General features: G+C 35.3%; 1 protein-coding gene and 1 long non-coding RNA gene across 4 annotated transcripts in view; one reads left to right on the top strand and one right to left on the bottom strand.

The window, feature by feature from the left end:
- Positions 1-25557, bottom strand: part of LOC147843159 (uncharacterized) — a 541229-nt gene that overhangs the window by 226259 nt on the left and 289413 nt on the right. The gene's annotated exons all lie outside the window — the stretch shown is intronic.
- Positions 18-24334, top strand: shcbp1 (SHC SH2-domain binding protein 1). 3 transcript variants are annotated; one of them, NM_199843.2, is given in 14 exon segments: positions 18-325; positions 815-834; positions 868-1060; positions 1146-1261; positions 1382-1590; positions 3661-3756; positions 4481-4711; positions 5019-5196; positions 7818-7938; positions 11855-11986; positions 13724-13842; positions 14101-14187; positions 17063-17204; positions 23512-24334. In NM_199843.2, coding segments are annotated over 14 exon segments (2166 nt in total). In that variant the 5' UTR covers positions 18-147; the 3' UTR covers positions 23856-24334.

The raw sequence follows: 25557 nt of genomic DNA, 5'->3' as shown, positions 1-25557 counted from the left end.
TCTGCCTGGGCAGCGTTTGAAAATACAAGTGAAGGGAGGAGACAGACAAGACAGGCCAACAGAAACTGTTAAGCGAGTTATAAAGCGACATTTTAACTAACTTTAAACTTACTTTACTGTAATATATTGACATTTTAAGCTTCAGTGATGTCCGGGGAAGTTGAGTGTCCAAAGCCAGAGGAGGTGAGGGACTGCGAGACTGAAAACGGCGTTGAAATCTTCATCAAACCAACCAGCGGAGATCCACAAAATGATAATGACCAGAATGTAAATCAGCAGACCATCTTTAATGACATCAGACAAAATCACAGTCGGGTTTCAAAAGGTTTGTGATATACACGCTTTGTAAATATTGTCGTTTGATTTGGTATGTTTTCTGTCAGGTTAAAATGTCAATGACTTAAATTTAAACATAGAGGTAAAATTGGCTTTATTTTTGTATATTCAGACATTCTCCTTAATAATATAATTTCAGAAAAATATTCTTCGCAAATTCTAAATAGGGAACTCATATTAGCAGCCAGTGACTATCAGTACAACACTGCTCACAGTGAATTAGATCATGTTAATGTTGTTTAGAAGTCATACTTGCATGCTAATTCCGATCGAATATTCAACGTAACATTGTAAACAAAATATAGAGACTGCTAAATCAACGAATGTGCGAATTTGAAACCAACTTTACCTCTATAATTTAGACTTAATCTTTAGCCACACTTTTGACTTTTACATGTTTTTTTTTTTTGCACGTAGTAGGACGCAGTTTGTGTAGGATATGCCACTTTATTGATCCACCAATGTACATTGTTTTCAGAGTTATTTCAGGCAGTAGGTGAGGAGGAGGAGGAGGAGGAGGAGGAGGAGGAGGAGGAGGAGGAGGATGATGATGATGATGATGATGATCATGACAGTGGCACACATTATCTGAATGGTGACGATAGACCCTGCACTCATCTACAGCGAGCAGAGAGACCAGGAAATGGAGGACTGCCGGACACCTTTCAAACAGACAATCTTCTGTACTATGAAAGATTCAAGGCCTATCAAGATTACATGCTTGGTAACACTTCAGACACTTTTGATAGACATTCATAGCAATAAATGACTTAAGAAGAGTATATTTATGAACCTAAAATGTCTGACAGGTGACAGTAAACCATCTGAAGTACAGTCTTTCACTGCTGAATACTTGGAGAAGATCGTGGAGCCATGTGATTGGCAAGGCATATGGCACACCGATGTATTTGATGTGCTGGTTGAAGTAAGCATATGAAATTTGCTTTAGTTTAATTAGTTTTATTTTTTTTACAATTAACACATTGAAGCATCTACACAGTGGAATGTGAAGAAAGCTGGGTAATGTGTGTTGTTGTTGTTGTAGGTTGTTGACGTTGATTGTAAAGCGCTGAAGGCAAAAGTAGAGCTGGTGCTGCCGATGGCGTGTGAGACCAGAGGCTGTGATCTTACTGAAGAATCCATGAAGGCTCTGCTGGAGGCTACACTTCATAAAGTACCTCTTATGGAGCTTTCGGTTGTCTATGATGAGTCTGGAGACTTTGATCAGACTGCTTTGGCCCTGGAACACCTTAGGTAATCCAACTTTTTTTTTTTTTTTTTTTTTTTTTAAGGTGAATTATTTTTATTTTTTTTGACCAGTCTTACTGTTTACTTTATATTGACAGACCAGTATACATGATACGAGAATGAGCAATACCTAAAAATAGTAATTATAAATGTTTAATGTATGTAATAATTATGGTTTGGTACTATTTCAGATGTCACAATTTGTTATCTGTTGGTTGAAGTGAATTCTTGATTCAGTTTATGATCTTTGACTGACTTTAATTTTTGTGCATTAAGCATGAATAGCTATTGCTCTTTCTAAAAAAACTAAATTAAACAAAACAGTGAACATAAGTTTACAAATGGTAAAAAAGAAATTAAGATAATTTAACCTTTATAAAACTGTAACATTATAAAAATATAATAAACTTTATTTCAAGTACATATATGTGACTTATATATTCTTAATATTTGTTACATTTCAGGCATTTCCCCATTTATTTTCCTTTGTTAATCACTGACAGAGTTGACAAACACATTGCAGTAACACAATAACAAATAATAAAAAAGATTTTTCCTTTAGCTTAAGATGCTAACCTCAAACCAGAATAATACAAAAAACAGATGTTTCTCCTACATTTTTAATTGGCTTATTATAGTAAAGATGAAAATTAGACGTACAAACTATATTTATGGATGTATTGAACTAATTTGTGTTATTCTTTAAAACTGTTTCATTAATATTTTGTTTTGTATTTGGAACAATAAAATAAGAGATTTTGTCTCAGGAACATGAAATGCATCCTTAATTCTAGAGTCGATATATTCCTAAAAGCTGGAACGATTATGTAAAAGCAAAGCGTGCAGGACTGAAAAAATGGCACACCTCAGTGCACACATCTCTAATACTGCTTTAGAGTGGTATTTGAGGCTAAGCATCTACCCATCTATAATCACATTTTAAGAACTTGTGTTATCCAACTGTCAAGGTAATTTTCCATTTGCAGTAAGTTAATCTATTTGGGGATCACATCAAATTTATGTAAAACATAAGTGTTGCACATTTTAATGGAGCAAAGATGTTTGTGTATTTTGTAAAACAGTTGCACCTTCTTAACTTTACAAGCATCTAAATAAAATATTCAAATAGAACCTTTTATCAATGTTTACATTTTAAATAAGTGGCAAGAGGAATGGGATGCATTGAGAAATAATAAATTGTATGAAATACAACCTGAAATCTCAAACAGAGTTTCAAGACATTTTAATACTAGATTTGATTAAGGGATTTTTACCAGATATCATATTGGACATACAAGCTTAACCCATGCCTTTTGGCTCAGGTGAAGACCCCACTCAATGTTGGTACTGCAATGTTGGTAACTCCCCTTTCTGTAAAACACATTTTATTAGACTGTCCTACTTTTAATGATTCCAGAAGTTTTTTTTTTTAATGAATTAATTATCTTAAGGACATCTTTAACGAAGTGACACCATACATTTTTATTTTTATCATGTATTAACACAAAAAAAAACTTTAATTTATGTATTCATTTGTTTGTTGTTTTAATTGTATATTTCTATTGAAATTGTCCTGCCATAAAAATAGCCTTGTTTGCTGACATGACATTAAATAAAACAAATACATTACATTTCACTCAACATAGACTATCAAAAATAAGTTTAAATGTCAATGTAAAGAGCAACGCGCATTACATGTACCAAATTTTATTAAAATATATAAGATTTTAAAATGTTTAATCAAATAAGCATGGTACGTTTTTAATACATGTTCATTGTTGTTTATTTGTGCATAATACCTTAACTAATGTACTTATATATATTTTTTATATTTTATATTTTATGTAGCCAAAAGCAGATTTTAAATCTCTAAAGGAATAAAAATTCAGTTTGTCCCAATTTATATACCTAAAAAGTGATGCTGCTACATACCAGTTTGCTTTGTGATTTTGAGGAGGTTCCTCTGTTTAACTGAACTGACTGGATGAGCATGTTTTACATACATTCTTTTTCACATTTACCCCCGCCACACTCTTTCTCCCCTTCTCCATCCACTTTTGCATTTAATTCCTACAGGTTTTTTTATAAACATATCTGGAGGAAGTGGGATGAGGAAGATGAAGATGATGACTTTGATTACTTTGTTCGATGTGTGGAGCCTCGTCTCAGGCTGTGAGTGTCCTCTGTTTGTCCCATTTCTTACCCTGAAGCATAATGTTGTGCACTAAAGTATTAGATGCTTTGAGTTGCTTTAGAAAGGAGTTCCAACCACAAGGTGGCAGTATGTACCCAGTGATGAACCGTTCATTACATGGCATCACTATAAATTGTTTTAAACAATGCAAATACATTTACTTTGCCAATAATTTATAGCAGCATTAGGAAATGAATTGTTTAAATTAAACAAGGTACATCTAGATTTTAACAACCATGATGTCATCTGACAAAATAAATGAGTCCTATAGTTCCTCTTTGACTTTTTAAACATACGTTTGATTGCAGTTTGTTTAGGTGCCATTGGTGATGCTCAAATTACATGTTGTTTGTTTTAATTTGAATGCCAAATGCAGATTTGCTATCACATATTTAAAAAATGTAATGTCAATGTTTTTCAAATTCATTTGTTATTGCAAACAATTCATCAGTGTTGTTTTTTCTACCTCCCTGACACATGCCTGACATATCAATCACTCATTTACATGTAGATTCAATCCTGTTAGAAGGCAACCTGACATCTATTGGTTTCTTTTCAATTTGCCAAAAATCACCAAAAAAATTCTTTTTGATGTCTCTTGTAATGCAGAAATTGCATGTAGCCACTTTAAATAAGATCAGGATTTTATCTCTCTCTCCTCACTCCTTTCTCATCTCTGCCCCCATATATTTTTTTCCACAGCTACTATGACATTTTGGAGGATCGTGTTCCAGCTGGTCTTGTAGCAGAGTATCATTCATTGCTGGCGCTGTGCTCGGAGAAGTTTCAGGAGTTCTCCAGCCTGAGAAGTGACCTGAACAGTGACTCCGAATCTGAACAAGACAACGTGTCTATGGTTGAAGGGCTGCGCATGTACGAGCAGCTGGAAGCACTTAAGCGCAAGCTGCGTATTATTGAAAACCCGCTGCTCAGGTTATTATTACTGCTGTTTGTGTTTGAGATTGAGAGGTGTCACACATTTGCGCTTTCGCTCTTCAACCTCAGGTTAATCAGGACAGCAACCTAATGGGCATAAATGTGATTTAATATTGCTGTCAGGCATTCGTGCCTTTTGAAGTATTGACCTCTTTACATTTTCCAAACCTGGATCAATACACACTGCTTCATAATTAATCATCCGTCTTTCCTAGTTACTACATGCCAGATCCGCAGAGATCAAAGAGGTGTCAATCCCAACCGCTGGGTTTGAACAAGTGTGCCTTTGGTTTGCCCACTGCAGGTACGTTCTGGGCTACAAGGTGAATTCTGGTCAGCAGTCATGCCGGGCCAAAGGGCCACGTCCTGCCGGCGGCCGAGTAGTCCACTTGGTATCTGCCTCAGCTACAGTTCAGCAGCTTCAAAGCTTAATAACTGACAAACTGATGCCCTGCTACTCGAGTGAAGAGTTTGAAGTTCAGGTGTGTATGACCCTTTCTTATTTTCAAGGTGTAGTTGCATGCTGGTCAGAAGACCTTGTACTCACCTTTTCAGGATAATGGTTTTCATCTGTACTGTACTCGACCAAACTGATAGTTGGCCGTGGGGCTGTCTTTGAGCATCGGTCAGCTTAGTTTTGTGGTGTGTTATGAACTATCTGCACTAGTTGGACAAAGCATCAAACTTCTTTTGAACTCTTTTTAAGCCAGTGAGAGAGATAGACCTCTCACAATCTGTTCAGTTTAGTAGAGGAATTTGTTTTATGTAATTTTATCTGTGCATTTTACAGTGGTGTAAAGTAAGAAAATTACAAATACTTTGATTACTGCAATTGAGTAGTTTTTTCCTCAGGAATTGTACTGCATTAATTAGTTTAAAATGTTTACTTTGACTTGCATTAGTTGTTTTAGCGCTGTATTGTACTTTTACTGCACTATTTTCCTTTAGTCTGTAGTCACAATACGTTTATGTATTATTTTTTATGTATATTCAGTCTTTTGATTTCCATCAAATTGCTCATAGAAAAATGCATCACACTGACAATACACTAATGCTGGATAAATTCAGCAGACACGTACAAAGTAGGGCTGCACAATGTTGGAAAAATCTGTCATTACGATATTTTATTTTGATGCGGTTTATATTGCTATATGAATACAATTTCGGCTGATGACTTGAGTAGCTCTATTTGGAATGAACACATTAACTTTGATTAATTGGAATAATCTTGTAGAGGAGTGAATCAAAGAAATCACAAGAATGGATAAATAAAAGTGAAGTAGTCAAATATTTAGGTTTAGTAATACGATACGATATTTTCATGATATTTTGCCCCTGGTAATGATAGATCATGATATTAGCAATATATCGCTATTTTGTCCTGCCCCTTCTGAATAATTAAATGTAATTAAACTATAATGTAAACAACACTGTACATTCTTCGTTGCTGATCAACAATAATAATCCCAACTCCATATTGCAGATGCTGTGATGTGACTATTGCGAATGCACACATTGCGATATCGATGCTGAAACGATGTGTTGAGCAGTCCTATGTGGAAGCATTAAAAATGTCCAATAAGATGAAAAATCATTACAAGCAGTGGCCGAGAGACTGTTTAGGCTGCATGTTTCTTAAGAGAAGATATGGGGAGCCTATTGTATAATCACTGAAATCATGAAATTGTCTTAAACAGCTTGGTTTGCAGTACCAAATGTTGGACACTTGTAGCTTGTTAGTTAAATGCATCAACCCGCTATCTGTCAGCTTATTATTGGTGCATGTATTAATGTAATACGCTCTTGCATTAAAATAATCTCACATTTTAATTTATAGTCCATAAATGCCAAATAATTTATATTGCACTTAGAAATACCCTTAAAAGTAAGTGGCACTGATGTAAGCTACATTTTTAATTTGCAGTGTGTAAAGTGGAATGATTTTCACAGCGTAATACTCACTACTCTTGAGTGCTTTTAGATGGGCTACTTTTTAATCATACTTTGAGTATTTAGAACAGATTTGTTTACTCTGTGCACAACAATTTTTGGTCATGGTACTTGAGTATGATTTTTCAGTTCTCTTGCTACTATTGGCATACAGTATGTGAATATTCATAACTTATGTAAATAATATTTATGTTTTTCTTAAATCTCTTAATTTCTCTTTTTTTAAAACAGGATTCATCCGAATCTTTCAAATTTCCTCATTTCTTTTATTTGACTTTCACAGACCAAACAATGTTATTTTTTTCTAGCATACATGCTATTGGCTATCTTGCTGCATCTTATTGGTTTGTGTCAGAGCCTTAAATGGGGATTTTGGGATTGGTTTATTGACATCTGGACTGTGCAAGAATAGGAAAACCTCTTATTTTTAAGCCATGACAAGACTTATGAGTGGAAATATGGTATTTGTTTGGGAAAAGGTCACTCCTGCTGTTCTGAGAGCTGAATCTGAATGGAGGACGGTCGGATCGTTTAAATAAAGTAGTTTTAGACACAAATCCTGCCCAAACGGTGAAATTAATGTCCCTCGCCTTCTCTCCCACCACGTCTGATCACTGTCTTTTAATTTCCTGGGTTTACCTCTTAAAGGTTAATATCTGCTTGAGAGCACCGGCTGCCTCAGAGCTCTTAGAAAAAAATCAAATCATCGATTGCTCTCATGCTAGTATAATTTTATGACCGCTAAGACTCTATGAATATTTTTGCCAGTAAACTCTCAGGTTCGCTTCTCTCTTCTGTTTGGATGGTAAGATTAAAGATCGGTTTGTGCATAAAGGACTGTATGATCGCTAACGTGTCAGGGTGCTGTAATGCAGGATTTGTAAAGCACTATGTTCATGCACTAGCTCATGTTTGATCTCTCTTGTTCTGTGAGTCAGTTTATCCCTCAAGAACTTGTTAAAATGGTGCAGATATGTGTGCTTGGATGTCTTTGCTCAACCCCACTGAGACCCATTCGCTTATTTCTGCGTCGGGCTGTTTTTTTTTTTTTTTACAGAGTGTGATTTGAAATTCAATTTTTAATGCTTTTTATTTATTTTGAAGTCCTAAGGTGATTTGAGTTAGACTAATGTGGTGTGTGTTTTGATCCCAGTTTCACAGTGACCCAGTACTTGCGGTCAATGCGTGCTTTGAGGGGGATGTGGTCATTGTCTGTCCTGGCCTTTACAGCATCACCAGCTCCATCAGTATTGTTGACTCCACCGAGATTGAAGGTAATAGCATGACTCATCGGATGCACATCTATGTCCTTCTTTTCCTTTTATGATTGTTGAGTTGGTGTGAATAAATTATTTATTTATTTTTAAAAGAAAGTTTTCTCCTGTAATTTAGTCTGCTAAATAAGCATGCAAAGGCAGCTATACTGATGTATTTATTTATTACAGATTTAGGGTTCAAATTAACATAAGTTTGAATTGATATCATTGGTTTAAATACACTTGACAAAAATTAACACTGCAGAACAAGTTTAGCAAAAAAGGAAATAAAAACATTTATTTTGAAATATGTAAATATGTGATGCATGAGATGGTGGCTCTGTAGTTAGCACTGTCGCCTCACAGCATGAAGGTCGCTGGTTCGAGTCCCGGCTGGGCCAGTTGGCATTTCTGTGTGAAGTTGTCATGTTCTCCCTGTGTTGCCGAGAGTTTGCTCCGGTTTCCCCCACAGTCCAAAGACATGAAGTGAATTGGGTAAAAACACTGGCTGTTTCACAGTACTGGGTTACGGCTGGTAGGGTATCTGCTGTGTAAAACATATGCTGGAATAGTTGGCAGTTCATTTCGCCGTGGCGACCCCTGATAAATAAGGGACTAAGCCGAAGGAAAATTAAATGCTTGAGAACATTTATTCAACATTGTTATATAATGTTTTATTAATTATACATTTTTTGAGATCAATTAACAGACTGTTGCTGCACGTTTAATGAAACTTATAACCCTTTAAGTTGATAAACAATGCAGTGTACCTGCTCCATCAGATATGATAAACAAAATGCATATAAATGACTTCAGCTGGTAAAAAGTCTGTTTGATTTTGGTGAAATGTTAATAATTCAATGAGACATGAACATGTCTGACCATATGAAAAACCACACAAACAATATATTTCTTTCGCAAAAAGAAGCAGAGTTGCAGAATGGAGATAAGAGGTTTCTAATTTTATAATCAATTCTCTATTCTAACTCCATTTCATAGCATTTTGTTCATAAAAGTTTAATGAACTACCACTTCAAAATTTAGTGACATCAGTGGTTTCTAAATGATTTGGCCAGTTTTAGCTTGCAGTGAAGAAAAGGCATTGACCTTTATCGTCTGATTGATTGGACTGTATTTTATTTTCCCCCCCGATTCAACTCTATCTGCAACTCAGAGGAAATCACCTGCGCTTTGTACTATTCTTTTCCCTTTAACAAAGCTTTGTTCTATACCATGCTTCATAACAGTAAGTCAATAGTCTGGCACCAGGCCTTGTTTGTCAAAATGGTTCCCTGGGCGTGAATAAAGCGAACACTGCAATCGGTACATGGTATTACGAAGCCTGCTCAAGGTAATTGAGCTCGATAGCACAATAACCACCTTTCAATGATGAGGGGCGGAAATTAATGCATGAGGAATGTGGAAGCAGGCGAGCATAGAGAGCACAGGGTCAGGGTCGAGCTTCTTTATGCAAATGGACGACCTGCAAAGTCAGATAGTGATGAAGTCAAATGAGGAAGAGGAAAGAAGGCCTGGAGGACGCTGTGTAAATATGGAGTTTTTTGTCTGCTTGGCAGTACCTCCTGCAGCGTCAGGGAAGCCCTGAAAGAGGAGATAACACACAGGCGGCTGCTGGCTCTACTACAGGAGAAGAGCAACTCAATTAGACCACTGCCAGATTACCATAAAAGAGCTGGGCTTTCTGCACTAAAGTTCTTTGATATTTTGTGAGAACGTCACATGTCTCTGTCTTAGGTCACGACTTTATCAACAAGATTAATTGAAGGAGCTGTAAATAGATTTTTGCTTTTTTTTTTTTTTTTTTTAAGTAAAGAGAAGTCATGCATCATAGGTTGTAGCTTTTGTAACCAAAGTTCTGAACATGTATACTGTGAATTAAAGTGTCGTTTTCACCCCATGTGTTAACACAAATATGCTGTTGGATATATCATCTGCCCCTCTGAGTTGCCATTATGAAGGGAAAAGAATCTTTATTATTACTAATATATCATGCTAGTTTTCCAGGAAGTGCCAATTTTATTCTTTAACTTTTGTGTGGGAACACAATTTATGTGAGACTTTTTTTAGGAGGGAAATATTAAAAATCATTTTAATGGGCTTCAGCTTATAATATAAGGTGGCTTGCATTATAATTGATCCAGTGGTTAATCTAGTTAGCCAATCACATTATCTACTGAAGCAAATTCCTGTGGGTTTTTAATTTTATTTGTTAATCTGCATTAAGAAATTTGTGTAAAATAAAAATCCACTTGTAGTTTTCGCACAGATCATCTTATCGAATAGTTTTAATATACTCTGCTTTGCCCCTTATGTTTTCAATGCATGTTAAGAAATGTGATCTCTTTTTTTTTTTTTTGTAACAAGATAAAAAATATGCTAGAAAATTGTTTTCACCACAGTCATTAACACTGTTATTTAAGCTTTTTTTTTCTTAAAGTACATTTATGTTGACGTTGCATTTAATTACAGAAAACTTTCTGCTTTGACTATTAAAAAACAAACAAACAAAAAAAAACACTACTGCACAGTTTCTACTTGCTTTTGCATGCATTGCTCATTTCTGATTACAAGTTTTAAAAGTTAGTTAGAATTATGGATTGGATTGTTTTTTTTTGTACTGTAAACTCGTGGTCAAATGCATTCTAAAAGCCACAATAGACCAGCTACAGTCCTACCACATGATCATAACGGGACATTGTGAAAAAAGTGCACCAAAATGTATGAAAAACACAGGGATTACAATTAAAACTGCAGTTGCTGTGCGTTCCCTGCATTGCATGTTTATTCAATAGTATGATGAAATAAGGTGGAAAGGTCCTCAACAACATCAGAACTTGAGCAGACACAAGACTTGAATAAGTTAATACTAGTTAATAGCAGTGTTTGATATCTTTCTGTTTATTGACTGGCATTTTCTTTTGGAGACACATTGTGTGACTAATTGTACATGTGTTATTTTATATGTATATATTATGCAGATTCTCTTGACCACTATATAGGTTTACTCCTATATAATGACTTCAGTTTCTTATAACCCATTAAATGTTAAATCAGTCCATGGAGACCTGCAGCTGTGTTACATTGTTGAGCGCAGGAAGTATGTTGTATGCTTCCCCATTCAAAGCATCCCACTGCTGTCAATTACGGTGTGATCTTCAGCAAATCCACTGTTGTTACCTGCAGACGCAGAAGCGAGGATGGTGCTGTGACCTTATTGGTCTATATTCAGCCCTTGGCATTTGAAAGAAGTGTGTGAAAGCTGACCAGGGGGCTGGAGTTCATCTGGGCATTGTTAGAAAACTCTGGGAGAAACCTGCTTCAGGACCATCTGTCAAAGAGCAGTGCGTAATGAAGCCAGGCTGTCAAACTCTGCGGCTTTGAACCGCTACTCTCGCTGACCTGCCACCACTATCTCAAACTGAAATGGTGCTAAGCTGACCTCTCAGTCATCAGTCTGCGGGCTGCTATAGACTCAACACACTTGTTGATGGCCATTTAGACACATTGTTACCCAGAAACCATGTGTCTAGACTGAGAGACAGTCTAATTTCCATAGAGAATTAGGCCCTTTATGGGAGAGGCTTTGCTGTAATGAGATGTTCTCTGCTGGATGGTATGTCTAGTGGTAAATGACAGTGATCCATCAGGGTTAAGGGGCTGTCAATTTCCTTTCTGCATTTTTATTTTTTTGTCATGCAGGTTCAGAAAATGTTTTATTCAAAGAGTGCGGATTTAACTGGTTCTTGTTACTGTCAAAACTGCCATTACCGACCTGTTTTATAACAAGCGTATTTTTGAGATTATTTATTTATATAAGACTAAAATCACTGCTTGGATGTTCTGTACTTTTTGCTTTTGATAAAATTCATAAAACACTTTTTCCAGTGGCATTTCTCTCCTTATCTTCCCTCAGGATACGGTCTGCCAGACGAAGTGGTGATCGAGAAGCGTAACAAGGGTGATGCTTTTGTGGAGTCAACGGGAGCAAACGTCAAACTCTCAAATATAAAGTTCATACAGCGCGATGCCATTGAAGGCATCTTATGTAAGTTTCAAAGGAAATTGTCCTGTCCTTTTCCCCCCTTTCTAGCTATTTGTTGAAAAACCTTTAGGGACTGCTGCTGTTGAATGGACAGCAGCGTGTCCACCAGAGACCTGACGTGCACTTTTGCTCAGACATTCATTTGGCCTCTACAGCAGTACGGTAACAAGAGAGTCATCTCATGTTTTCCTTGTCATTTCATCGGTGAGCCGTTCTGGCATGTCTAGTCTAGGGAGCTTTTAAATCTGTACCCCTGTGCAGCTACACTAAAGGTTTGGTTCCTGCGGGATTTCTGATCTGGTCAGGGCAACAAGGCTGTTTATTATACACTGGATATCCTTCTTGCTTTCAAAACAATATGTTCCCAACTGTATTAGGGTGGGGTGATGTAGCTAAGAATAAATCTACTGCTATTTTGTTTCGAGTTATGCATTTGTTCTGCAGAAACTTAAAAGATGCCCTTTAATATCATGTTGAATTTTTGCTATCACTGTCTTGGATTTTGTTTTGATGATTAATTGTCATACAGATGATTGCAATTATTAGGTCATTTAATTGGATTTCTTTGTATTTAAAATGTATAATAAAATATTCATTATTTAAATGACAGGTATGGTGTAAAAATATAATATAATATAATATAATATAATATAATATAATATAATATAACAATTCTTACAAGGACACAAAATAATCCTAAACTGACAAAAAGTGAACACAGTTTTTAAAACGATAAAAAAGAATAAATGATTGCAATTAATAGGTTGTTTAAAGTTTTTGATTTCTTTGTGTTTAAAATAAATAATAAAATATGCCTTTGATTTAAATTACACGTATGGTGTGAATATATAATATAATATAATTAGTATGACTGGTTACAAACAGCGACAAAAATAATCTTAAACTGACCCTAAAAACATGTTTTTTTTTAATTAACAGTTTTTAAAATGATAAAAAAAATAATAAATGATTGCAATTAATAGGTCGTTTAAAGTTTTTGATTTCTTTGTGTTTAAAATAACTAATAAAATATGCCTTTATGATTTTAATTAAAGTTATGGTGTGAATATAATATAATCTAATATAGCATACTAATTATATTATATTATAATATATTACAAACAACAACGCAGGATAATCTTAATAAATGACCGTAAACAATTACAGGTATGGTGTGAATGTAATGTAATTAGTATGATATATTAACCTGACCCTAAAAATAAATCAGGGCAGCGTGATTTGAAGATAACACAGTTTTTAAAATGCTAAAAAATAATAATATAAATTAATGTTAATTTTTCTTTTAAGTAGTAGTTTTGAACAGACTGTAAATGTGACAGTAACAAAATGACTTTGTTTCAAACGATATCTATTCCATCTGAATGACTTGCCTCTTAGATTTGTATGTATATGTATAATAAAAATAAATCCATGGATGTTTTGTGTAGTTATTAATTACATTTTTGAGATTACACAATATTATTGTTTAGTTAATCGATACTATTTTAACTGATTCACAGATAAAGTCTATTCAAATGCCGGTCACTGTCATTGCATGTCTAATTTTGAATAACTCAGTGACCAAATGAAAGAATTATTTTAATCTTTATCCAACATATATTCAATATAGACCAGCACTATTCTTAATCTTCACATGAGCAGAAACCTTTCCTCCTTCTTGCATGTCCTGTCACCATACTTCAAGGTCTTTTTGATTCGTCACCCTTTATCTTTCATCAGGTGTTCGCCAGGGGAAGCTGGAAATGGAAAATTGTGTGATGCAGTGTGAGACCACAGGTGTGATTGTGCGATCTGCAGCACAGCTCACCATGAACATGTGTGACCTGTATGGCTCCAAGGTAAGCCGTGCAAGCACACGGTACCTCACGTGAATCATAAAATGACTTCTTCACTTATTCAGTGGGCATGATCATCTGAATGTCTTGCTCCATTATTTATCTGTTACAATAGGCATTGCAGCGTGAGATACAGGTGTGAAAGATCTTGCCAGCAGTCTTGTTTGACTTGAATAACCACCGGCCACTTTACTAAAGAGCCACTTTTCATTGACCAATAACATTATCTATTCTAATGGTCTCTGTGTGTGCTTGCTTCAGGGGGCCGGTGTGGAGATTTACCCCGGGAGTGTGTGCAGTCTGGTTGGCAATGGCATCCATCACTGCAAGGAGGGGATCCTGATTAAGGTGAGGAAGATGGATGAGCTTCAGCTCTTCTAAATGCCTATAGATTAGCCCGTCTGAGTCCCGGTTACCGCTAATAGTTGCCCAGGCAACAGCAAGTATCTTACCTGACCTGACAGAGCTGCACTGTAGGGCTGTCTTAGTATCGTTTTAATGATCTAGTGGATTAATGCATTTAGAAGACCTCCGGGGAAGTTGGCCCCTTTAGTGCGTTAGTGGAGTGGGACTTCAGTAGGCGCCATGGGGCGTCTTTGATGTTAATGGCTCTAAGCTGTGCCATCAGAGGTCACTATGCTCACACCGTTCAGAGGAAATGTGAGAAAAGCCAACGAGCACCCTGTGGTTGTAAACACAAATCTTGGTTCAAAAATTTGCTCATCAGCTTTGAGAAATGGTTTTTTGAATTATTGTGTGATGACTTATTTGAATTATTGTGTGATGACTTATTTCTGCCACAAAATAAAATAAAAAGTGTAACGATTCTGGCATTTTTCTTGCAGTTTTGGGTATTTTTAAAATTCTCCTAGGGCTAGTTGTATTAGCAGAAGTTAAAACGTAGCCTAGTTGTGATTTTACAGGGACACTTGCGTACTACTAAATACATTTTTAAACATTTTTTTCAGTTTATGAAAGAAGTTTAACTTTTTTTTTTATTATCTTAATGTGTATATGTATTTTGCATGCATTTATGGCTCATGATGCAGGTATGTAAAATGACGGCAGAGTAAAATGACAGCGGTGAAATGCGCCAGACAAACAAACTGTGTGCAAATATTGCAAAAAGACATTTACTTACACTAACAGAACAACGAATATGATTCACATTGACAGTCAGCTCAGTGAAATACTCCTGTCACGGATGTCTGTACGCAAAAAGACTGTAATAAGCTAAACCAACCAAAGCAAATGATTTGCAGCTCCGAGTGCTGCGGAGATCATACGTGCATCAGTGTTTTCATAGCGAATGTGTAAAGGTGTTTTTCAGACTGAAAGAGAGGTTTTCTGTTACAGAACTAAGTATTAGATTATTTCTATCCTTTTCTTTTCAAATCAGTTTATATTTAAAAAAAAAAACTTATTATTTTTAAATATTTAAAAATGTTCACGATTATCTCTTCTTAAGTGTATCACAATGATACTTATACTAATTAATTATACAAGTAATATTAATTATTCGCCTTCATAATCGTGTTCAACTCCTTTCTCTGTCCTATATAATTAGTAATTTTATAATCTTTTTATGCCAGTGGCCAGTGCTCTGGAGCAGAGGGTCTTTTAACCACCTCTGTATTATTGCTCTCTTGTTTAGGAAAGCCTTTTCCACACCACACCAGCCATCTCAGTCCCCAAAGTTTTTTCAATAACAGGGGACATTGTAAATGTGCAAAGATCTCAAGCTTATGCCAGAAAACATAAATATGCGGATATATTTTTTTTAAATGTCAAACTCAGCACAGTCACAGTTTTAGTATTTTATATTAGTGAGTCTTATTTAGTTAGTGTTATCATCATCATTATTACTACTACTATTATTATTATTATTTATGTGTTGTTCAAAATGTAAATGTAGTTATTGCAGAAAATGCATTATTTTGAAAAAATGTGCAGTATTTAAGAAAAAATGAAAGTGCTCTTCACCTTTAAATTTGTTTCAAATAATTTAGTTAAAAATCATGACTAAAACATGAATCTTGAGTTTAGTATTATGAATCGTATCGAATTAGAGTCTGGTGAATCGTTACATCACTAGTTCACAGCAACAGCTCAAAGTTATCATTTCATTGGCTTTATGTTGTTCCAATCCCATAAAAAATCTTTCATCATTTGAACACAAGTGAAGTTATTTAAATCAAATATCCCTCTGTTATGTCTTTCTCTCCATTTTTTAAATTTATCTCTCGAAATTAAAAATGATCATAAAATGTGATCGTATCTCATCGGTAGACTTGAACAAAACTGCTTGATTCACTTGATTTATTTTTTGATTTTAAAGCATTTTGAGTGAATAGGCTTGGGTGGTGGAACAAATTTCTCATATTTTGTCAAAAATGTATTCATTTGGGTGAAACTGGGTCTCAGTGGTTAGCACTGTTGCCTCACAGCAAGACAGTCACTGGTTCGAGTCCCAGCTGGCTCAATTGGCATTTCTGTGTAAGGTTTGCATGTTCTCTCCATGTTGGTTTGTGTTTCCTCTGGGTGCTCCAGTTTCCCCAAAGTCCAAAGACATATGCTGTAGGTGAATTGGGTAAGCTAAATTGTCCATAGTTTGTGTGTGTATAAATGTTTCCCAGTAATGGGTTGCAGCTGGAAAGGCATCCGCTGTGTAAAGCATATGCTGGGTAAGTTGGTGGTTCATTCTGCTGTGGTGAACCCAAATTAATAAGGAACTAAGCCGAAGGAAAATTAATGAATGTATTCGTGTTGTGAAGTTTCATGATGTGAATACATGATGACAATTTTATTTCTAGCATTTCTGACATTTGTATCTTATGAATATAAGATATAAACTTGCAATTTTAAGAGAGCGAAGTGAGATATGAAAATTGTAATTAGCCTTTTATTTTTTTTCTGTGGTGAAGATAAGCTTCCATAGCTTTCTCTACCCTTTGTTATTGTTTCACCTAAGAGCAAATTAGACTCACACACAGGTAGTGGCATCCCAAAAGGATTTTTCCGTAATTAACTCTAGCGGAATAATTGGATTTTATCTATCTTCCTAAAGCTCTGTGTATTTGTGTACACCCTGCAACTTCCCAACCTCAGTCTTTTATTCTCCCTCACGTTTCTGAGGCCAAGAAGAGATGTGAGGGTGTTTGTGTGCATGTTGATTTGTGTAGGCATGCTGCATGTTTACCACCCCCTGCTTCCCCTTTGGCAGGATTTTGCAGACGAGTTGGATGTCACGCCTAAAATCACCATGGTGAATAACGTGATCCACAACAATCAGGGCTATGGTGTTATCTTGGTCAAGCCAGGTGACTCTACAGTGGAGGATCTTCCTGCAGAGCTCAATGCCACAGGTGCACTTTTCTTCTTTTCTTGTTGGTTTACCAGCAGCATGCCATAGTCTCAAATTAACAGCAGTTAGCTGAAGAAGTAGAAACCATGTTGGCTTTTTGCAGACAAATTGCTTCAGGCATTAAAGAGAGAGTTTCCCCAAAATCATAATTCCTTCCTTTTATGATTTAGAATGCAAAGTGACACAGTAAAAAAACAAAACAATTGATGATCAACTTAACCTTACATGTCTTTAAACTTGAAACATTAACTAATGGAACCTTATTGTTAAATTAGTCAATTATTTCCACTATCATGAATAAACAATACAGTTATTGCTATTGTTCTTTGAGTGTATATAGAAATATACAAAAGCCTTGTGTATATGTTGTTTTAAGGTAAATTGTAGAATCACATTAGTCCTGTTACACATTTGAACTTGCACATGCTATTGTGTTGTTACGTGTGTGTAGTTACACCAGTAATACACAAGTAAATACTATGTACCAGTGTGTACATACACCGAAGTTACATACTACTTATACCTGTGAACTTACACAGTAACTAGATATGTAAGCAACACTTAATAAAAAGCGGGACCCTTTTAAATATAATAAAAGGCTATATTTCTAACAAAGGGCTAGGAGAATTGGATCATATTGGAAAAAAACTTTAAAAAAAAAATCCAGCAATAAAAGGAAGAAAATCAAACTATTTTTAAGAAGACGTGATGAGGTTGTTTACACAAGATGCTGTATTGGACACACAAGACTCCGTCATGGATATTTACTGAAAGAAGTTCCCTCAAAATGTCAATATTGCAACAGAAACCAATCTGTTAAACATATTTTTTGCAGTTACTTCTGTTAGTAAATATTCCCTATTTTTAATGTTATCAGACAACTATTTTTATCTGTGAAAATGTGAATATTTTTTAAATGTGAATCCTTCAATAATTTTAGATCTGTTTTAAAGTTTTGTCTTGTGTATCATTTATTGCTGATTATGTCTTTTTATTGATAGAACTATTATTATTTCACCATACTATATATAGTGATATTTGTGAAATGTTGTAAATTATATCTAGTTTTGCCATGAAATTGCCAGAGAAGGTGATATGGCAATGAATTCAAAACTCACTTTCACTTTTAGTATTATAAAAATAAGCGTCTAGTTTTCATTCTTTCACTCAGCTTTTTTTTTCAGCTGTTTTGATCTAAAACATTAAAATGGATTAATATTTTAAGTTAAGGTGGCATGGTGGCTTTGTGGTTAGCACTGGTCACCTCACCTCACAGCAAGAAGGTCGCTGGTTCAAGTCCCAGCAGGGCCAGATGACATTTCTGTATGGAGCATATTCCATCAATGTTTGTGTCGGGTTTCTCCAGGTGCTCTGGTTTACCCTACAGTCAAAACACATGCACTGTAGGGGTATTGAATAAACTAAATTGGCCATAGGATATGACTGCATATGTGAATTAGTGTGTCTCCTAGTACTGGGTTGCAGCTGGAAGGGCTTCCGTGCTAAAACATATGCTTGAATAGTTGGCGGTTCACTTCGCTGTGGTGAACTCTGAAATGGAGACTAAGCCGAAGGAAAATTAATGAATGAGAGTTTAAAGTAATATTATGAGTTAATATTTCTATGTTTTATCAGCATTTTGGTTCATGACTTTTAGTGGTGACTGTAAAACTATTATTTACTGATAATCATTTTTTCAGTAAGACCATTAGGTCACTGTTTAACATAAGAAATGGATAAACCGCTTTACTTTAGACATGATTCTTTTGACTTCTATGGTTTACATGCAGTGTTGTCTTCATATTTTTTAAATGAATTCTTATTCTATGGATGACGTAAAGCTGTCCTCATGTTTGTTTCCATGGTAAAATGTAACTGCATCTGAGTTTGTAACAACATGACACGTTCATATATTACTCATATATTATTTATGTTGAATTTTGAAATGAAGCAATTCTTATTATTTATCGAAAAATATAGGAAAATGTATTATATGCAGGCTGAAGCACAGAACATCAATAATACATGCAGATGTCCAGGGCTTCCATGTTAGAGCTGAATATTTTTCATGTCCTTGGTTTCTTGTTAGGGGAATACTGTAACCTTGATGTTTTTTCGCTTTCACACATCTCATCTTCTTTGGCACAAATTAAATAGGCCACGATCACTCTCCCCATTACTGTAAATGGTTCTGTGCATGCCTGCGTACACCACACGTCTATATAGAAAAAAACCCGCAGGACTCAGTCTGACTATGCCAAAAGTGCTCTACTTTCTCCCGCGGTAATATCTGTGAGAATATATTCGCTTGCATAAAATTTTGTTCAAAATACCCCCCTGGGGCTGTTGGAAGGCCTGTCCGTAATGACTGCCATCCCCACGGTACTTTTCTTCAGCAGGATTGACTTTTTCCCTCTTTCTCAGCCAGCGCCGGTTTGAGTAAAGGAAAGAATGGAAGTGCGCTTGACATTCAGTGAAGGGCAGCTGTGAACGCAGTGTGCTTAATTTCTGAATTATGCTCCGCAGATGCCGTCTCGGCTTTAAAATAAAAGTAGACTCTACTTCTCCCTCAGGTTCCTTTATGTTGCCGTTTCACACAGTCTGCCAGTGTTAAATGGACGCCCTGGCAATGTCACTTTCAATGCTGAAATACTTCTCTTATATGAAAAGCAGTGCAGTTTGAATGGTTTCAAATGGCATTTTTTGTGTTTTTGTTTTTGGGAAATAAATTCAGAACTGTTTTCTCCTTGAAATGTTTTTAAAATAATATGATTCACTTGTTGTTATTATTATGTAGATGTGTTTAGGTGGATCCTTAACATTTCACTATACAGTATCTGCAGAAAGTAGAGCAAATTAAATGAGCAGTTAGATTCTGTTTTTCCATATCATTATATTTTGTTGAATTCGCTTTTTAGATATACTTTTTTATGTCCCTCTTTATACACTCAGTTCATTATACAAGTAATTTTGTAACTATATGTCAACTAGTAGTGTGTGCAGCCATGCATGATCTTACAGTGGCTTTTGCTGACTATTCATTTACATCTAGCAGGTCTGGTTGCAAATTCAGTGAAGCGGGTAATGATGATTCTCTCTGGCCAGTCAGTGATCTGTAGTGTTTACATGCCCTACTTTAGTTTCATTACGCCTTGCTTAGATTCTCAACCAAGGTGGTACTGTAAAAAGTTCCAGGTACTGTATACGGTGGAAATATACGACCTAAAAAAACTGAAATTGAGAAGTAGACTAGCACTTAGGGGGACTGTATCTTATTGCTGAATAGTAACAATAAAATGAAATGATTATTAAATGATCTTTTGTAGGAGCATCAGAATAATTCTGACATGTAGCTGCTATTGATAGACTGTCTAAAGTGGACAATCAAAATGAAATTATGCCACTTCTTTTTCCTGTACTGTAGGAAATTGAAGTCTTTATCTAGTATCACAGTGTAGGTATTGTTTGTCTTTAATGTTTTGTTTGCTGGGAACAGCAGGGTTTACTTTTAGTGCAAAAACCCCTCATTTATGGGAGAGTCCTACATGTTTCAACACATCCTTTTATTGTACCCTATCATTTTCAGAATGACTACAACCATTCCTGTTGCTTCCTGCTGGAATGCTGAACGAGAGAGTGTTTTTGTTGTGTGTCTATCTGTGTTGCCTACTTTCCATACATTAATTTAATGACTATTCTCAAAAATTTATATTGTGCAGGGTTGGGCAATATTGCAAAAAAAATGTTCGCAGTAGCATGTTTCATATAATTCAATATCGATAATTATTTTAAATAATGATATAATTATCAGTATATTATTTATTTGAACTATACGTTTAGGAATATTATAATAAATTTTTTAACCTCTTTATTTTAATTTACCAACATTACTAAGTTAAATAGTTTTAATAGTCAAAAACAAAAATATTTAAACAAAATATCTCATCTCTTCATAATAAAATAAACATCAGTGTTAAACAGACTTTTAAACTTGATAGATAAAATGTTACAATTGTGCGCAATGGTAAAGCATAAATATTTAACAATCAAAACAAACTTTAAGCTGTGAATAATAATGATACACTAAACCTTGAACAATGTAAACAAAACAAAACAAAACAGAGTTTTTAAGTAAACGAACTAATCATCATTATTCAAATACATTCTGCAACATTTCAAATTGTCAAGTTAAATGACTATATTACTCACTATGCTAAAAAATCTTTCATATGGGGTGTTCGTGGCTAGGATGCACAAGAAAAGAAACCAAAAAGCCACTGTCAACATCTTTACATCCTATTTTTTTTTTTTTTTTTTTTTTTACAATCTCCTCACTGCTGCTTTACGGCACTCAATTTCTCATTTGTTGTTGAAGTGTCAGGCGCATACGCGTGAATATCTTGACCATTTACAATAGACTTGGCGCTCACAATCCCCTGGCATCTCTCGTTTCAAGATGACCATAAATTATTTTTTTAGAGGATGACAAACGGACAAACCATTGCTGCAGCTCTGACACAAGTTTATGTTGAAAAGTAAAAAAAAAAAAAACTGTTGCAATGTTTGGATGCACTGTGTTTGTCTGAGGTAATTAGTCTGCCGTTATTCCTGAAATGCGTAAATTCCATACAAAGTGTGAAGGAGATTGGCAAGTTCTACTTTCATTAATTGCGGTGCGCTCAGGGCATTCTAAAAAGTTGATGTACAGCTGGAAAATGAACGTGGTTCACGTGTGTACCAGTTGCACAACACGTGTGCATCGCCCACATATGAGCATCGTGTGAGTCGCTTATTAAAATCACCCTAAGCTTATTAGCACTGCTTCCAAGGTGTGCTCAGCAGCCACATTTTAATAAAACTATTGTGATTCACACCAAACTTTAAAAAAAAAAAAAAAGATTGGTAATTGATCAATAAATATGGAAACCAATTGTATTGCCTATGTGCAGGGTTCCCACAGGTCATTGAATTTCTGGAATGCTGTGCGCTTTTCTCTGTCTGAAATTGAATTTCCAGTTATTCAAATTTTTTTTCTATACCAGTTTTAGAGACGTGTTTCACGCCTATCGTTGGATATTTTTCCCCCCTTTCAGTTCTATTCTTGCTTGTCAGCCAGCAATTAGTTGGTGAAATGCAATCACCAGGCTGTACCTGTTAAAATACGCTTTGTGGTTGGTTTCGTCTGCTCAGTGCTCAATAGAACAGCTCTCTGTATTTCTGTTCATCATAGGTCATGGAAATTCAGCTTTTTAGTCAGGGAAAAGGCAAAGAATTTGACATATGGCTTTAGCCTCATTTACTCTACCAGCAGCTCGCAGTTACAAAGCAACAAGTGACTATTCATTTCAATGGAGAGCTGGTGACTTCTGACGATCTCCAACTACATGAGTGATAGCGACTGGGTGTAGGTGTGTTTAGCGACAAGATGTTAAACTTTATGCAAATGAAGAGCATTTTTTGAGGATAGCTCAAGTGATCCATTTTCTTACTAGCTGTTTGTGTTCTCTGCACTGTACTCTAATGCAGATAAATAGCTGCAATGACAGAGCACAAGAAATTAAAATTATAGTTAGTCTTACAAAACTCATTCGCCATCTCATTCATAAATGTTATATAAGCAATCTCAAGGAGGGAATGCCTATTAGCGACTTCTATCACCACCCAGGCCGAAACATCGCTACAAAGTTGCTGGCTGTGTGAATGATGATGCTTTAACCTGAGGGAGAATAAAGGCCAGAAACAAGGTTTCCACTCTATTCTCCAAACTTGTACATTATCACAAAGGTTTTAAAAGAGATTACAGGGAAAGTTCACCCATCATTTACTCACCATCCACTTGTTCAAAAACTTATTTGATTTTTTTCATTTTGATGTTTTCATTTGAAGACATTTTAAGACATCTGCTTTAACTATTGATATCCGCAATATTTTATCCCTACTTTGGGTACCGTAGTGGGGGACTACCAGTTTTAAGCTTTTTTTTTTTAATTAAACAGATAAATGATACAAGTTTTGGGAGCAATTAAAGAGCAAGTTCATCCAAAAATGAAAATATACTCCTTATTTACTCTCCTTATTTAGGTTTTAGGTTTCAAACCTTCATGAGGCTCTTCTGTTCAAATCAAAAGTATGTATTAAGTAATATTTTGAAGAAAGCTGAGAACCTGTAGCTATTTTAAAAATTGCATCTTTTATAGTTTATAGTTTCTTTTTGAGGTTTAATTTTTTAGATAAAACAACAACACAAAACAAATAATTTCGAAACCATATCTGTTCTTAACGCTGTTGTTTCTTTTGTGTTTTATCAGATGAGAAAGAGGAAGTATATGAAGACATGGGAGTAAAACCAGATGCAGATATGAACGACGATGATGATGTTGGGGTTAATGTTCCCATCATTGTGGTAGAGGAAGAATGCCCATCCATCAAATATAGCTGCACAGTTCCTCCAGACTGTGAAGGAAATGATGCCATCAAACAAGAGTTAGTTGCCACCTCGGCCAGAAAACTTGGACGTCAGAAGAGCCGGATGAAAGCATTAGGTGACATGCAGGCTGATGAGAATCTACTCTCACAGGAAATGTTCATTTCCATTCATGGAAATCAATTTAAGCACAATGGAAAGGGGAGCTTTGGTACCTTCCATTACTGAAGCATCTCAATGCAGGCCTGCACACACACTTTACCCTTTAATTATTTATTGCTTAATTCCCCAATTTTGCTTCGTTTACTTTGAGCTAGTATTAACTACTGTGTGAATGTAATGAAAGATGAATTAAACGCGCTAACATTTCTAGCCTTTTAAACATTCTATTTTTAATATTTGTCTTTTTTTAAAACTGTTTTGAACACTAAAATACAAGGACACATAATTACACCAAAAGAGTGTTTACATTTTCTGTTCACACCATGTTCTACTTCAGAACAAGCATGTTCATAGACACAAATAGTTTGTTTGTTTTTCTTCAGGGTTCATACAGTTTATGCTTTGTCCACACATTAATTTAATGGTTCATACAGTCACTAATAAGCACACAAATATTTCTGGTCCCTACAAAGTCCTTTGGACCTTTCCCCCTTGATTGTCTTTATTTATTTTTTGAAGTAATAAAGATGCTTTATTGTTCTAAATGGCAGTGTAATGTAGTTTTGTTAAAGAAGCATGGCAGATTAAGAGAGTTACTGCTTGTGCGGTGCGTTGGGGTTCCTTTTGTCACACAAATTTGACTTTTCATTAATTAAAAAATAATAATTTTGCTTAATTCCCAGAAAATTAAAGATAAACAACATTACAATGAAGACATTTGTTTAATTCCATAATCCTGCATGTTGTTCTGTAAATTAAAGAAAAAGAAGAGCTCCAACTTTTCCTTTAATGAGCTGCAACTTGACCTGTGTTTGCCAAACAACTGCTGTGAGACTAATGTCATGAGAGGACAGGGAGAGAACTACTAAAGCATAATTTATTTTTAAGAACATTAATATAAAATATAACAATGCAAATTAATTGCAGGAAATTAGATGGGGAACAATTAAAGAATGTTAATTATTTGTCAAATTATCCATTCTCTTGTATCATATCAGTTTCGGCATTGTTATTGTCCAGTGGTCACATTAAACTGCTGTCCAAAAATGGCAACCGGTTTGTACAGCGACTGCCTATTGTTGTCTAAAAGAGTTATTGATGGTAATTTTCTTACTATAGGTCAAAGTCTTTAGGTAGAATTGAAGTATATATATATATATATATATATATATATATATATATATATATATATATATATATATATATATATATATATATATTTATTTATTTATTTTTTTTATACACACACACATTTTCTTTTTTAAGGGGGTAAAAAGGAGCTGGAAATTATTGATTTCTGTTTCTCCTACTGATTTTTCTGGCATATTTTAGATGCAGCAGAAATGGAAGAGGAAAAGAAGTGACAGGCTTCTTTTGTGGCGATTGTTTTATCTTCAAAGAAGGTGTCAGTGTCTGGAAAGACTAAAGCAAGTGCTAGCAGCCATGGAGGACTCTAGAAAGCATCACATTTTGAAGCAGTGTCCTTCAGATCAGCGAGCGTTTCGGGGAACAATGGCAGGATCTATTGTTTCAGATAAGGGCGACTGTCAAAGCCACTGAAGGAGCAGTTAGTTTGAGTGTGTCCCCTATGACGGTAAACATTCGCACACTCCTTGTTTATCCTCTTTTGTCTTTTGCCTAAATACTAAGGTGACCTGTAATATCTAGCAGTTGCTCATTAATTTATGACAATGAGCATTTCACCTTCTGAATTCTGTGATGCTGCATGCGACTGCTGGAGTAACAAGCTGCTCATGTACACTTTTAA

The sequence above is a fragment of the Danio rerio genome, chromosome 7 (assembly GCF_052040795.2).
Source record: "Danio rerio strain M-AB ecotype USA chromosome 7, GRCz13ab, whole genome shotgun sequence".
Classification (NCBI taxonomy): Eukaryota; Metazoa; Chordata; class Actinopteri; order Cypriniformes; family Danionidae; genus Danio; species Danio rerio.
Note: the sequence above shows the minus strand (reverse complement) of the source record. Positions and strands in the feature narration are given on the sequence as shown.

Bases quoted from the DNA above. Each gene is read 5' to 3' on its own strand.
- shcbp1 (XM_087258859.1), top strand. From the start codon at position 148: ATGTCCGGGGAAGTTGAGTGTCCAAAGCCAGAGGAGGTGAGGGACTGC. The intron at 7,939-11,854 runs GTAATAGCATGA...ATCTTCCCTCAG, and splicing joins TGACTCCACCGAGATTGAAG to GATACGGTCTGCCAGACGAA. The intron at 11,987-13,723 runs GTAAGTTTCAAA...ATCTTTCATCAG, and splicing joins TGCCATTGAAGGCATCTTAT to GTGTTCGCCAGGGGAAGCTG.